Raw genomic sequence first — 16629 nt, 5'->3', positions numbered from 1 at the left:
AACCATGTTAACAAAGTAACCATACGCACTGCAATAAAGTACTGTTTTCTCTTTTATGTAAATGACTTTCAGCATTCAGTGCAACAATGTAGTGAGAATGAAGTGTTTAACCAGTGAGATCAAACTTTTGTGTTTCAAATGTGTTGATTAAGAATAAGGAGATATGTTAGGATTCAAAAGTTAACTTATCTTGGTGCACAGTCTTGCACTTTTTGTGTGAAGTGTTGGAGTGTTCATCAGACATCTGAAAGTTGTCACTTATTGAATTTTCAATATGAAAAAAGGATAGTAAGAGATCTCTTATGGGGTATTTCTCTTTCTTCATTCCTTGTAGGTTTTCGGAAGTGAAGTCAAAGATTGCAAGTGAGTTCTTGTAACTATATTGATGTTCTGTAACTATTGCAAGGAAACCCTCCAAATCGGCATATTCAGAAATACAGTTTGGACACTAATGTTCTCCCAGTATGCCATGATAACTTTGTAGCGATTAGAAGTTAACTTTTTATGGTAAAATACTATAATTGGTTAATGAGAAGTTGAAGGATGTCCAATAGTCATAAAACAGAATGCTTAAAAATATATACAGTGTTTCTATTTAAAATCTGAGAATTTAATAAATGATTTCAGACTCCAAGTACCAAACAAAGTAAAAGATGATTTCTGACTTTGCTAGGTAAATATCATGACTTGGAATGCCAGTTGATTCAAGAATTTACAAATGCACAGAAAAGAGGTGAAGTTTCCAGGATGCATGAGGTTGCATCAGTTTTACTCCATTTTAAGGTATTCATTTTAAGTTTAACTATATTTGTCTAACTATATTAATTGTTAAAGTTTACTAAAATCCCCATTCTCCCTTACCCACCTCCTCCGGCTTTGTGAACCAAGATCATCTGAGGCATTTTCTTTTGAGGCTGAAAACTGACGTACCTCTGATTTCTTCTCAACTCAGACCTTAATGCTGTCTCCTCTCCTCTGCAGCGAATTCCCAAAGCTTTCAACTCCTGAATTAATTTCTTACACATTCCTAAAATTTCCCTGAATCCCCACAGGTTTGAAGGGATTTTCATAGTCTCTATTTGATTCTAAGAGGTTGATCAAGCAGGATTTTCCCTCCTGAACCAAGGTTGACTGCTGTTCATTTATTATAGCACAGAAAGACCTTGAGTGTGCTCTTGATTTTTTTTATTATTGTAAGGGAGTGAAGTGAGACTAATGGGTTTGTAGTTGCTGGTGCTTGTTCTCTCATCTTTTGTAGGTGAGAACGGAGGTCTGTTTCCAATGTGCTGGCACCTTGCCAATATTCAGTAACTCACTCATTTTGATTATCAATACTTCTTGCAGTGCCTTGCTGAGATAAATAACATATTCTCTGGAAATTTTTTGAGACTTTTGTCTGTCAGGTCATTTATTTTGCAAAAGCTTCTCTATTTAAGAAAAATGTGTTTTAACTTCCTTTGCGAGTACTTGGAAGAAATAATTATTCAGAATGTTTACTGCCTTGTACTGGTCCTGCTGTTTTTTATCCAAACCTTGACTGTCTTATTGGTGAAGAATTGACATTTTTTTCCTGTTATGTTTTACCTCTGCAGTTATGTTTTTGTTTCATCTATTTGTTTGTATCTATCTCATCAGTTTTAACCTCAACTGTTTCCTATCTCTCGATTATTTTAATCCTTTGTCTCTCAATTCCAATTGCTTCCCTTTCTCTGATTTCTGATTTTCACCTACTTGTTTCATCTGCTTCACTTGCTGATATGTCACCTGTTACACTTTCATCTACTTTAGTCTCTTTCATTTTAGTTTCAATCCTACATTTCCTACCTGCTTCTGTCTCGCACATCTATCTCATTCTTGTCAACTTCTCACATTTACCTACTTCAACATCGACTTCACATTTCCCAATGGCAAAATACTGCAGATTTTATTTATTTATTAGTGTGACAAATATTCTTTCTTTAACGCTGCAGTGAAGTTACTGTGAAAATCCCCTAGTCGCCACACTCTGGTGCCTGTTTGGATACACTGAGGGAGAATTTAGCATGGCCAATGCACCTAACTAGCACATCTTTTCAGACTGTGGGAGGAAACTAGGGCACCTGGAGGAAACCCACACAGACATGGGGAGAATGTGCAGACTTAACACAGACAGTGACCCAAGCCAGGAATTGAATCCAGGTCTCTGGTGCTGTGAGGCAGCAATGCTAATCACTGTGCCACCGTGCAGACACCTGGATGTCTGAAATATTAACCGAAAATGCTGGAAATACTCAACAAGTTAGGCAGCATCTGTGGAGAGAGAAAAATTCAGTTTTGCCTGACCTCAGTTTTCAGCTTTTCTGTTTTATGCTGCTTATTGTCACCAGTCTTGTGTGTATGTGTTTTTAATTTTTTAATTGATTATTTTAAAATGGGTAACCAAGAGACATTCATTGCTGTTCATGGAAACCATTGCAATCAAGGAACTAAGAATTCTGTTTTTAATAGAATATTTGCTTTCTAATTTAATCTCAATTTTTCATTTAAACCTTATGAAATATGGATCTATTTTCTCTCTTTCAGGGTTATTCTCATTGTGTGGATGTATATATAAAACAGTGCCAAGAGGTAATCTGCTATAATCCCATCTTTTGTGCAGTGGTTTCATTTCCTTCTGTTAAATATTCAGTGTTTATGTGCAAAATATATTTTCAGCTGACTATATTTAGTACAATATCTTAATCCATGGATTCCATGACTTGTAATGTTTTAAATGTTTTCTGTGTAGGGCTCATACTTCAGGAATGATTTATTTGAAGATACAGCCACGTTATGCCAACGAGTAAATAAAGAAGTTCGTGAAGTCTTCAGCAGTCCAGAGAATGTGATGGCCAAACTTATACAAAACATTTTTGAGATTAAACTTCAGGTAAAGTTTTACTATGCATGTACTTAAAATCCCAGTTGTGCGACCATCTACTCTTTTCTTTACTCAGTGTGGTTGGGGTATGGAATGCACTGCCTGCTGTGATAGTGGAGTTGGACACTTTAGGAACTTTTAAGTGGTTATTTGATAAGCACGTGGAGCACACCAGAATGATAGGGAGTGGGATAGCTTGATCTTGGGTTTGGACACAGCTCAGCACAACATCGAGGGCCAAAGGACCTGTACTGTTCTATATTCTATGCTCCAGCTGGTGCAAAGAATGGTTATAACAAAAATGGAAGCCCGTCGCCCTATCGGGACTGTTGCAAGAGCAACTCAAGTCCCATTTTTCCCACTTCACCCATTGCCCTGCAATTTCTTTCCTCTCCAAATAATTATCCAATTCTCTTCTGAAGGCTTTGTTAAATATGTCTCCACCACACACTCAAGCTGTGCATTACGGATCTTAACCACTCATTGCATTAAAAAAGATTTTATTCATGTCACCATTGCTTCATTTGCCAGTCACCTTAAATCGGTCTCCTCTGCTTTTTGATTCTTCCACCAGTGGGAGCAGTTTTTCTCTATATACTCTGTCCAGATTCTTTTATGATTCTGAACATCTCTATCAAATCTCCTCTTAATCTCTTTTTCAATAAGAAGAACCCCAGGTTCTCCAATCTATTTAACCCCAATAATTTAACTGCTGCATTCCTGGAACCATTTTTGACAGTCTTCTCTGTACCCTGTTTAATCCTTCATATGGTGTGGTGCCCAGAACTGGGCATAGTACTTCAGTTGAGGCAGAACCAGTGTTTCAAATAGAGTTATCATTCCTTTTTTTAACTCTGTCCCTATTTATAAATGACAGAATCCTGTATACTATATCATATTTCCAAACACATGCACTACATTTTAAGAAGAGTGAACTTTGGGATTTAGAAATTTGGCCTGGGAATCTTGTTGACATTCAAACCTTTTGTGACACATTGCCAACCCGTAATTAGCCTGAAATGTTTCTGATGCATCAGTACTGTTGTTTAACAAGGCATTTAACTAATTTGTTTCTCAAAAGTAAATTCAAGCATTGAGTACTCATTGTTTTTAGTTACACTTGTTGCAGACGTGATTATTTGCTGTGTACTTTCATTGGTGATGTGATTGAGTTATGTGCTGCAATCAATTTATTGTCACTAGGTGATCACAAATTATGTATTCAAAATCCTAGAGTTGGAAATAATTGCCTTTTGCATATGTGTTTAGAGTTTTATTCGAGATCGATTAGAAGAATGTAAAAGATCTGACGCAGAGCAATACTTAAAGAACCTATATGACCTATATACAAGGTAAGATGTTACCATGTGTCTTAATTATGAGAAAATCATACTTATGTTTCAAGTATCGTGCTTCAAATAGTATTTGTGGCTCATTTTCAAAAAAATAGATGTTTTTAAGCATCAGTCATTGCCTTCAACTAATTACAGTATAGTTAAGTTCTGCCATTTGCGAGGTTACATTCCTGTGAAACCTTGCAAATGGCAAAATCACTAAGGAGGAACATGCTTTTGAATTAGACCTGCTCCGATTACCCCCCGCCCCCCTCCCCGTGAAAGCAGCCAAGGAGGTCTCGCAAACCAAGGATTACAAAGATTTATACAGACACTTACATTCTATAATCATGTGATTTCTGTCCTCGTCAGGAATTAGTCTAGTTCCCTCTGAAATTATTCCAAGAGTTAACGCCTGTCACACCACACCTGTTATATTCCAGAGCCTCATCACTAAGACATATCTGACATACACAATTGCAAACAATCATTGTAAAGTGAAAGATCTATTTCAAATTAATTGACACGAAGATGAGTGGTAAAGCAAATTGCGTAGAGGGTGTGGAAAGTCTGCAGAGGGATCTGGATAGGCTGAACGAGTGGGCGAGGACCTGGCAGATGGAGTATAATGTTAGCAAGTGTGAGGTTATCCACTTTGGCAGAAATAATAGTAGGAGGGATTATTATTTAAAGGGCGAAAAGCTGCAGCATGCTACAGTGCAGAGGGACCTGGGGGTCCTTGTGCATGAGTTGCAAAAACCTAGCCTGCAGGTGCAGCAGGTGATCAAGAAGGTGAATGGAATGCAAGCCTTTATAGTGAGGGGGATAGAATATAAAAGCAGGGAGGTCATGCTGCAATTGTACAGGGTACTGGTGAGGCCGCAGCTGGAGTACTGTGTGCAGTTTTGGTCGCCGCACTTGCGCAAGGATATTTTGGCCTTGGAGGGAGTGCAGAGGAGGTTCACTAGGCTGATACTGGAGATGAAGGGGTTGGACTATGAAGAGAGACTAAATAGACTGGGTCTGAACTCGTTGTAGTTTACAAGGATGAGGGGGGATCTTATAGAGATGTATAAGATAATGAAAGGGATGGATAGGGTAGAGGTAGAGAGATTCTTCCCGCTTAGAAAGGATAGCAGGACTAGAGGGCACAGCCTCAAGATAAGCGGGGGGGCAGTTTAGATTGGAGTTGAGGAGGAACTTCTTCACTCAAAGGGTGGTGAATCTCTGGAATTCTTTGCCCGTTGGTGGTGGAGGCTACCTCGCTAAATATATTTAAGTCACGGGCAGATAGGTTTTTGACAGACAAAGGAATTGAGGGTTATGGGGAGAAAGTGGGAAAGTGGAACTGATCCACTTCAGATCAGCCATGATCTTATTGAATGGCGGGGCAGGCTCGAAGGGCTAGATGGCCTACTTCTGCTCCTATTTCTTATGTTACCGTATATGTTACAAAGCACAAATAAGTGAAAACAGGAACAAGAAAGTCGCAAAAGGCAGGACTTTATTGTATTGCTTCCCATGATGCATATTGAAATTCATATAAGAGATGGGGAAGAGGTGAATTTTTTAATACTTAAATGGAAAGAGCTACCTTTTTTGTTTGGGGTAATAGAGTACCCTTCAAAAAATATTACATCCTCATTTTGGCTTAAAATGTAATTTTGCCAGTCGCATGGTTGATGTGCTGTAGATGCTGAGGTCAATGATATTTTTCCTAAAATGCAGTGACGCTTTTTCTCTTGGTGTTTTCTACAGTCCAGTATTCCATAGTATTTGTATCATTGTCTCAGCGTATTGTGGGAAGTTACTCAGTTTCAATATGTATATCTGGCTTTCATTACGATGGGATATTCCAAAGTGCTTTACAGTAATTGAAGTAGATTTGAAGTAGTGTAGTTATTGTTGTAATGTAAGGAGCACATTAGATAATTTGTGCACAGCAACTGTCTCAAAAAAACAGTGTGATAATTACCAGATAATCTGTTTTTGTGATGTTGATTGAGGGCTAAATATTATCTAGGACACTAGGGAAAACTCCCTCACACTTCTTCAAAATAATGCCATGGGATCTTTGGCATCCAACTGAGAGGGCTGTCAGTGCTTTGGTTAATGTTTCATCCAAAAGACAGCAGCATCTCTGAAAGTATTCAGGCGGCCTTAATTTTTTTGTGCTCAAATTGTAAAGTAAACCTGAAAAACTTGATGCCAACAACTGAATTGCTGTTAACATAAAATCAACATCAAGCTATTTGCTTACTCTGTAAATTTGATGCTGAAAAAGGACACATCAGAACTAAAGAATTCCTACAGTGCAGAAGGAGGCCATTTGGCCCATTGAGCCTGACAACAGCTCCATCGAGGTCCTAACCCCATAACCTCACGTATTTATTCTGCTAATTTCCCTGACACTAAGGAGCAACTTAGCATGGCCAATCAACCTAACGTGCATGGCTTTGGAGCGTTCCCTGGTTCATTTTCCATGGCAAACTCTCAATCGATTGGAGTAAACTTGTTAAACCACCAGCAGCCTTTTCTCATGGAGTATAAATTGTTGCTGTCTTGGAATTTGGCATTCTTGCACCTGTCCTGAGTGCAAGATGAAAAATTTTGACATGTCTCTCTTTTTCAGCAGTACTCAAGCTGAAAAGATAATTCAAATTAAGCTGCAGGTGTAGGAAAATGGTTGGAGTGGTTCAAACTATTGAAAAGAAAACTGATATCAAAGATTGTCTTTGTACATCGTGACAATTTTATGGAATGGGACTTCTCAATAGAATCAAAAATAAAAGCATAATACTTATTTAAGATGACACAGTTGGAAGATGCAAGGTGGAATGCGTAGGCCGTTGCAGATAGTTGACCGAAGATAAACAGCCTTCCTTGTCTGCAGATGCCTTGTAACAATGACTATTGCTATTTGTTGGGGAATCATTTCAACGTCAGCACTTGCACTGCAGTTACAAAATTTGAGTATTAATCCCCTTCATTCAGGTTGATGAATGCACTTCAAGCTGCTGTTTCATAACATGAAAGCTAGTTAACTGCTTTTATATTTGCATATTTTGCCTGCATTTCTTCCACTTTTCCATGGTATGTGATATGTACATTGGAGGGCAAAACCCAAACACCAGATTCTTCCAAGGCTTATTTTTAACCGATTACCCAGACTCGCATAGTAGCACAGCATGTCAATCCACTAATATACTGTGCCTTGAATGGTGGAATACAGTTTTAAATTAAAACAAGCATGACAGTGTTCAAAAATTATGTATTTAAATCTCAGCTGAACTCTCCAGAGAGCTTGCTAAGCTGAGTTTGTAAGTGAGTCGAGCTGTAAAGTATATTACAAATGGAAGGAAAATGTGAAAGTCAAATCTGCCTGGTCAAGATGTATAATAAAAATGCTATCTAGTAGTTGGTTGAATACTGTTGGCAAGGGTTGGGGAGCAGGTAATAAATGTGATATTGTGTTTCTGTCCTACAGGACCACAAATTTGGCAAGCAAGTTATCAGAGTTCGACCTTGGCACTGATAAGCAGACTTTTTTGGCTAAGATGATCAAAGGCATTTTCATTTCATACCTTGAAAATTATATAGAAATTGAGACTGGGTACTTGAAAAATAGGAGTAGTATGGTGTTGCAACGTTATTACGATTCCAAAAATCATCAGAAACGGTCCTATGGCTCTGGAGGGTAAGTGGATTACTTGAAACAAACTTTTAAGAAATTCAGCCTGGTTTTTGGTATTTTCTGACATTCTCGCCATTCTTACATCAAGCGGTCTTTGTTATTGCTACCCCAATTTTTAGATTGGGTACAAGATTAATTGTTTTGAAATTAAAACACTGATATAGATTGGGTCACGTAGGGATTAGAATGCTTAAATGAAACAAGTATTAGAAATGTTCAGCAAGTCTGACAACATCTGTGGAGAGAGAAGCAGGGTTAACATTTCAGGAAGGTGATCCTTGGTCAGATGTGGAGTGCTTAGAAAGATAAGTATTTAAGCCAAGAAAAGGTGGGTCAGAGCAAACAGGAATGTTTGTGATAAAGTGGAAGATCAGAGAAATTAAATGATGAAAGGTGAAAAGAGATAGATAGGAATATACAAAAGATGTGCCTAGAGGAAGTGTAAATGGGAAGACAGAATCACCAACAGCTACCATACTAAAAAGGACAGAGGTTATAGTCTGAAATTGTTGAACTCTGAAGAAGGGTCGTCCTGACTTGGAACATTTGCCTTTATTCTATCTCCACAGACGCTGTCAGGTCTGCCGAGCCTTTCCAGCATTTTGTGTTTTTGTGGTGTTAACACTCATTAAAGTCTTCATGATTTATCAAGTCTTGATGAGGCAAAGGAAAACCCAAAGAGCTTCTACAAATACATAAAGGGCAAACGAATAACAAGGGAGAGAGTAGGGCCTCTTAAGGATCAACATGGTCATCTATGTGTGGATCCACAAGAGATGGGTGAGATCCTAAATGAATATTTCTCAATGGTATTTACTGTTGGGAGTGACACGGATGTTGGGGAACTTGGGGAAATAAATAGTGATGGCTTAAAGAATGTACATATTACAGAGAAGGAGGTGCTGAAAGTCTTAAAGCGCATCAAGGTAGATAAATCTGCAGGACCTGATGAAGTATATCCCTGGACATTGTGGGAGGCTAGGGAGGAAATTGCAAGTCCCCAGCCAAGATATTTGAATCATCAATAGTCACAGGTGAGGTGCCTGAAGATTGGAGAGTGGCAAATGTACCTTTGTTTAAAAAGGGCTGCAGGGAAAAGCCTGGGAACTGCAGCCAGTGAGCGTCACATCTCTGGTGGGTAAATTGTTGGAAGATGTTTAGAGAGGATCTGCAGAAATTTAGAGATGCAAGGACTGATTAGGGACAGTCAGCATAGTTTTGAGTGGAAAATCATGTCTCACAAATTTGATTGAGTTTTTTGAAGGGGTAACCAAGATGGTAGATAAGGGCAGTGTAGTTGATGTTGTCTACATAAACTTTAGCAAGGCCTTTGACAAGGTACCACGTGGTAGGTTGTTGCATAAAGTTAAATCTCATAAGATCCAGGGTGAGGTATATAAATGGATTCAAAACTGGCTTAATTTAGACAAATTCGAGGTGATGCATTTTGGTAGATTGAACCAGGGCAGGACTTACTCAGTTAATGGTAGCACGTTGAGGATAGTTACAGAACAAAGAGAACATAGGGGTACGTGTTCACAGCTCCTTGAAAGTGGAGTCACAGGTGGACAAAGTGGTGAAGGAGGCATTCGGCATGCTTGGTTTCATCGGTCAGAACATTGAATACAGGAGTTGGGACGTCTTGTTAAAGTTGTATAAGACATTGGTACTGCCGTACTTGGAATATTGTGCAATTCTGTCACGCTATTATAGAAAGGATATTATTAAACTAGAAGGAGTGCAGAAAAGATTTACGAGGATGCTACTGGGACTTGATGGATTGAGTTATAAGGACAGGCTGAATAGACTGTGACTGTTTTCTCTGGAGCATAGGAGGCTGAGGGGTGACCTTATAGAAGTCTATAAAGTAAAGAGGGGCATAGACAAGGTAGATAGTCAATATCTTTTCCCAAAGGTAGGGGAGCCTAAAACTAGAGGGCATGGGTTTCAGATGAGGGGAGAGATACAAAAGTGTCCAGAGAGGGAATTTTTTCAGAGGGTGGTGACCCTCTGGAATAAGCTGCCAGAGGTAGTAGTAGAGGCGGGTACAATTTTATCTTTTTAAACATTTAAACAGTTACACGGGTACGATGGGTATAGAGGGATATGGGCCAAATGCAGGCAATTGGGATTAGCTTAAGGTTTTAAAACAAAAGGGTGTAATGAACCAGTTGGGTTGAAGGGCCTGTTTCCATGCTGTAAACTCCTGTGACTCTGAGACTGGACCAGTGTTCTGTGTAATGTTTTGTACGTGGCCAATCATTTCAAAATGTGGTACTGTTAAATTTTGCTCCGACGTGAATATTCTAACACATTTCTGGCTGGTTTCTCAGATTCTTCCCTCTTGAGGTTACACAAAACTCTGTCCATATCTGAACTTGCACAAATCCTGTTATCTATCATCCACTGATATGGCATGGCTCCTGGTCAAGAAACGTTTCAATTTTAAAATCCTCATCCGTGTTTTCACATCCTCCGTGGTCTCCCATCTTCCTAGCTCTGTATTCTCCTCCAGTCCCGTAACTTGCTGAGATATCTGCACTCTAATTCTGACCTGTTAACTCAATTAAAATCCTCTATTTTAATTGCTGCACCATTGGCTGTGCTTTCAGTTGCCTAAGCTCCAAAGATTGGAATACAGCCCCAACACCCTTCTGGCTCTCCACTTCACTCTCCTCCATTTAAAGAACTTGAACACCTGCCTCTTTGACCAAACTTTTTGTCATTTGAACTAATCATAGAATCTGTACAGTGCAGAAGGAGGTCATTCAGCCCATCAAGCATGTACCAACTTCCTGTGATAGTCTCTTATCTATGCCCTTTCCCCCACCCTATCCCCATAGTCCTAAATGTTTACCATGGCTAATCCATCTAACCTACACTTGGGACACTAATGGCCAATTTAGCATGGCCAATCCACTTAAACTGCACATCTTTGGACTGTGGGAGGAAATCGGAGCACCTGGAAGAAACCTGGGAGACACTGGGAGAACGTGCAAACTCCACACTCAATCACCCAAGGTTTGAATTGAACCTGGGTCCCTGGTGCTATGAGGCAGCAGTGCTTGCCACCGGGCTGCCCTAATATTCATGTGGCTCCTTATTTATTTTATAATGCTCCTGTGAAAAGTTATAGGACATTTTATTACATTAAAGGTACTATATGAATATACAAGTTGTGTTTTTGTTGCTTGTTACCTTCCAGGTTTTTGTGCATATGCATTCTTTGCAGGGAACACTGGATGTGACTAATGCTTACTGATGGTATTCATAATCAATCACTGATTCTAAAACCAAAGATTGGTCTGCTCAAAATGTCAGCCTTACTCCTGTAAATAATTTTGACATTTTGGACTTCAAGACTAAATTTCTTTTTTTTTTCATTCGTTTATGGAAAATAGGCCTCACAGGTTAGGCCAGTACCATCCCTGAATAGTCTTGAGAAGGTGGTGGTGAGTTGTCTTCAAGTCCCTGTGTTGTAACTACACATAGTGCAGTTAGGAAGGGAGTTCCAGGATTATGATCCAGCGACAGTGAGGGAATGGAAAAGTATTTTCAAGTCAGGATGGTCAGTGGTTTGGAGGAGAACTTCCACATGGTAGTGTTACCATGTGTCTGTTGCCCTTATCCTTCTAGTTGGCAGTGGTTGTGGGTTAGGAAGGTGCTGCCTAGTGAGCCTTAATGAGTTACTAAAGTGTATCTTGCATTTGGTAGAAACTGGTGGTGCTACTGTATATCTATGATGGAGGCAGTGAATCTTTGTAAGGTATATCACCGTGGGACATAGGGATTGCTTTGTTTTGGGTAGTGTTCGGCTTCTTGTGTGTTGTTGGAGCTGCACTCCTCTAAGCTAATGGAGAATATTCCATCACACTTCTGACTTAACCTGATGGTGGGCAGGTTTTGGGGAGACAGGAGAGTAGTTGAATGCTGGAGGATTCCTGGCCTCCAACCCTTGAAGCTACAGTATTTACATGGTTAGTCCAGTTCCGTTTCTGGTTAATGGTAACCTCCGGGATGCTGTAATTCAGCGATGGTAATACCATTGAATGTCATGAGGCAGTGGTTACTCATCTTGTTGGGGATGGTCATTGCCTGGCACCTGTGACATGAATGTTACTCATCAGCTATCAACCCAAGCCTGGATATTGTCCAGGTCTGGCTGCATTTGAACATGGACTGCTTCAGTACCTGAGGAGTTTCGAATGCAACTGAACATTGTGCAATCATCAGCTGACACCCCTACTTCTGATCTTATGATGAAGAAAGGTCATTGATGAAGCAGCTGATGATGGTTGCCTGAAGCTGAGATGATTGGCCCCCAACCATCACAATCGTCTTTATTTATGCGAGGTATGAATCTAACCAGTCGAAGATTTTGCCCCAGATTCCCATTGACACCAGTTTTACTAGGGTGTCTTGATGTCATATCTGGTCAAATGCTGTCTTGTTGTCAAGGGCTGCCACTCTCGCCTCACTTCTGGCCTTCAGCTCTTTTGTCCATGTTTGAACCAAGGCTGTAATGAAGCCAGGAACTGAGTGGCCCAAGCCCAAACTGAGTGTGAATGCACAGGTTATTGCTAAGCCAGTGCCACTTGATAGCACTGCTGATGACCTCTTCCATCACTTTACTGATGATTGAAAAAGACTGATGGGGCAGCTGTTGGCCATGTTGGATTGTCCTGCTTTTTGTGTATAGGGCATACCTGTACAATTTTCCATATTGCCAATTGGATGCCAGTGTTGTAGCTGTACTCGAACAGCTTTCTTAAATTGTTTTATTCTGAAGGTTTTGGTTGGAGTAGATAATCTTTCTAACCTCATCAACATAATTGAATTCAAAGTAATTTAGTTTTTTGAAATACAATATGGTAGTACATGATCTCATCAAAGCTGCCTCAATGGCAAATTAAGTGTAAATCAGTTTATGAAGCCTGTAGCAAAAAACTGAGTGATGTGTTAAACACAATTTCAGATGATTAAATTGGGTCATACTCATCTAGTGAAAGTGATATGCAGTGGGTCAATCCAAAAGAATGGTTTGGTGATTTCATTCCTGCCCTTGGGTCATTTGCGTGATCCCCCACTTCCCTGGCCAGTGTCCCTTTGTAGAAATTTTTTATTACCATATCAGTGATCATTTTCCTCCTTTGAAAAATAATTTTCAATGGAAGTTCTAGCTTGAGTGGTAACTAGGGTTCAGTCCCATAAAATATTTCCATAAATTGCTCATATTACACTTTCTGGGGCAAATCTATGAAAATCTGCATTTCCCTCTCTTTGCACTTTGTTAATATGCTTATTACTCAAGTCATTTATATTGCAATCAAACAATTTATCAGATTCATACAATAAAGGTTTCTTATCTTTGATAGGCAGCCATTTACAGTGCCAATTTAATGATTATTTTGGTGACTGAGTTTGCTTCAGGCCTGACATCCAATTTGGATTTCACAGAAGAGTCTAGAAACCAGCTTAGCTTGTCTATACATGAAGAGCGTTTATGAATTTATCTAATTAAATACCATGACCTGAATGCACAGCAGGTGCACTCCATCACTATGTCCCCTTTTGTAATGCTTGGTATGTCTGTACAATTACATAATTAAATTTAAGGGACAGTGCTTTGAAAAAGCATTTGAAAATGCAGTACAGTGAAGTGTGAAGAAACTAATTTGTAATTTAGTGCAGCTGATTTTTTTTTAAAGTTGTTGAGTTTGCTCAAGTGTGTTTATGTTGTCTGTGTACATTGAAGTTTGTTTCCCGATATTAAGCTCTGCATTCTGTTGAATGGAAGAGCGACTTCTTTTTAGATGAAAAGTCAGTGTTTTGATTCACATGCAATTACTAACTTGCCTCATTGCAATGTCTTAGTATTTGCAGTGCTGCAAAGCCACCCAAAAAATGGTTATGCATTTGGAGGCTCTAGTGCTGTCTGGTCAACCTACCCCTTTTCTGCTTCGATTCATCCATGCTGATGGAAACTTGTCACCTGTTTCAAAATGCTTCACTTAATTCTAGACAGACTTCAGAATTGTCGAGCATGTTATGTAAGCTTTCTGTAAATGGTATACTTTGCACTTTAAAACACTGTTCTAACCATAATTAAGGCACCACACAAACTTATTTTGCACTATTGCAGTCACGCTAACCTCTTCTCTGACATTTAGCTCTTTTGTCCATGTTTGAACCAAGGTTCTAATGAGGTCAGGAGCGGAATGACCCTGGTGGAACCCAAACTCTGCATCCATTAGCAGATTCTTGCTGAGTAAGTGCCACTTGGTGGCGCTATTGATGACCACTTTACTGACGGTTGAGAGTAGACTGATGGAGTGATACTCGGCTGGGTTAGATTTGTACAACACATACCTGGACAGTTTTCCGTGTTGCTGAGTAGATCCCAATATTGTAGATGTATTCGAACAACTTGGCTCGAGACACAGCAAGTTCTGCGGCTCAAGTCTTCAGTACTATTGCTGGAGTATTGTCAGGCCCATTGCCTTTGCAGTGCGAAGTGCCTCCACCTACTTTTTGGTATATGGAGTGAATCGAATTGGCTGAAGACTGACATCTGTGATGTTGAGGACATCTGGAGAAGACTGAGATGGATTATCCCATTTGGACTTCTGGCTGAAGTTGTTGCAAATGCTTCAGCCTCATCTTATGCACTGATGTGCTGGGCTGCTCCATCATTGAGAATGGGGATATTTGTGGAATCTCGTTCTCCAGTGAGTTTAATTGATCACTATCATTCGTGCTCGATGTGGCAGGACTGCAGAGCTTAGATCTGATCTGTTGGGTGAACGTTTAGCTCTGCCTATTACCATCTGTTTATGCTGTATAGCATGCAAGTAGTCCTGTGTTCTAGTTTCATCAGGTTGATATCTCAAAATGAGGAATGCCTTGAGTTGCTGTTCATATTGCTTCCTGCATTCTTTATTGAACCAAAGTTAATTTCCTGGCTTGGTGATAATGGTAGAGTGGGAATATGCTGGGCCATGAGGTTATGGATTCTGGTTGTACAATTCTGCTGCTGCTCATGGTCCACAGTATCTCATGGATGCAGAGTCCTCAGTTGCTAGATCTGTTCGAAGTCTATCCCATTTAACTTGGGTGGTAATGCCAGACAACATGTTGGAAGGTATCATCAGTGTGAAGATGGGACTTTGTCTCCACAAGGACAGTGTGGTGGTCACACCCGTTGATGCTGTAATGGACAAATGTATTTGCTGGAAGGCAGATTGATGAGGATGAAGTCGAGCATGTTTTTTCCTCTTGTTGGATCCCTCACCATCTGTCGCAGTCCCAATCTAGCAGTTATATCCTTTTAGGACGTAGCCAGCTCAGTCTGTGGGTGGTTCTTCTGAGCCACTCTAGGTGGTGATGTTGAAGTCACCCACCCAGAGTACATCACGTGCCCTTGCAACCTTGGTGCTTCCTCCAAGTGGTGTTCAATATGAAGAAGTACTGAATTAGTGGTAAGAGTACGTGGTAATCAGCAGGAGGTTTTTTATCCATGTGTGACCTGGTGCCATGAGACTTCCTGAGTTTAGAGCTGATATTGAAGACTTTCAGGGCAACTCCCTCCTGACTGTATACCAACCACTATGTCACCATCACTCTGTGGGGTCTGTCCTGCTGGTGGACAGGGCATATTTGATTTTTAATTTGATTTTTATTGTCACATCTATTAGTATAGAGTGAAAAATATTGTTTCTTGATCTATGGACAAACCATACCATTCATGAAGAAGGAAAGGAGAAGGTGCAGGATGTAGTATAATAGTCATAGCCAGGTTGTAGAGAAAGATGAGCTTAATATATGGGCAGGTCCATTCAAAGATTTGGTGGCAGTAGGGAAGAATCTGTTCATGAGTTAGTTGTTACATATCCTCAGACTTTTGTATCATTTTTCCAACAGAATAAGGTGGAAGAGAGTATATCTGGGTTCTGTGGGATCCTCGATTATACTGGCTGCTTTTCCAAGGCAATGGGAAGTGTAGACAGAACAGGAATGGTGGTGTCTAGGACATTATCTGTAAGGTATGATTTTGTGAGGATGACTAGCCTGAGGCAGTTTTTCAAAATTCAGCATAAGCCCCCAGATGTTAGTAAGGAAGACTTCAGTGTTGGTAGGGTTGGGTTTGCCATTATCATTTTCCATGCCTATATTGATGCTGGGTGGTCTGTCTGGTTTCATTCCTTTTTGTTTCCTTTGTAATTGAACACAACTGAATGGCTTGCTTAGCCATTTCAGAGGGCATTTAAGCTCAACCATATTGCTGTATGTCTGGAGGCACACGTAGGCCAAACCAGATTTCCTTCCCTAAAGAACATTTGTGAACCAGTTGCATTTTTACGATCGACAATGATGACTTTTAATTTCAGATGTTTCATTGAGTTTTTTAAAAATTCCACCAAGTGCTATGGTGGGATTTGAACCTGGGTCTCTGGACTACTAGTCAAGCAACAATATCACTACCTCCCCTCAAACTGATAGGAAGCTCCACTTGTACAATGGAGTTATTATGAGCTAACTAATTCAGAAAGTAATTTTGTGGTCATGAAAATTTATACACATGATAAAAGCTTTGGAGCCCTACATGCTGACACAGAGCATGAGAACCTCACCCTGACAGAGAGAGCATGAGTTACAGTGTTAAACAACCTGCACAAAATGGGTAATTCTGCACACTTAACTCA

General features: G+C 39.9%; 1 protein-coding gene across 1 annotated transcript in view; it reads left to right on the top strand.

The window, feature by feature from the left end:
• The window catches only part of exoc5 (exocyst complex component 5), an 80875-nt gene that overhangs the window by 47349 nt on the left and 16897 nt on the right, over window positions 1-16629 (top strand). Inside the window, exons 6-11 of the mRNA XM_080202759.1 lie at window positions 335-363; window positions 674-783; window positions 2563-2607; window positions 2768-2908; window positions 4169-4251; window positions 7721-7930. Of these exons, the coding sequence (XP_080058885.1) occupies window positions 335-363; window positions 674-783; window positions 2563-2607; window positions 2768-2908; window positions 4169-4251; window positions 7721-7930 (618 nt within the window). The remainder of the gene's footprint in view (window positions 1-334; window positions 364-673; window positions 784-2562; window positions 2608-2767; window positions 2909-4168; window positions 4252-7720; window positions 7931-16629) is intronic.

Source organism: Carcharhinus amblyrhynchos, chromosome 14 (assembly GCF_965287045.1).
Source record: "Carcharhinus amblyrhynchos chromosome 14, sCarAmb.v2.hapA, whole genome shotgun sequence".
Classification (NCBI taxonomy): Eukaryota; Metazoa; Chordata; class Chondrichthyes; order Carcharhiniformes; family Carcharhinidae; genus Carcharhinus; species Carcharhinus amblyrhynchos.
This window is presented reverse-complemented; position numbering and strand designations above follow the sequence as displayed.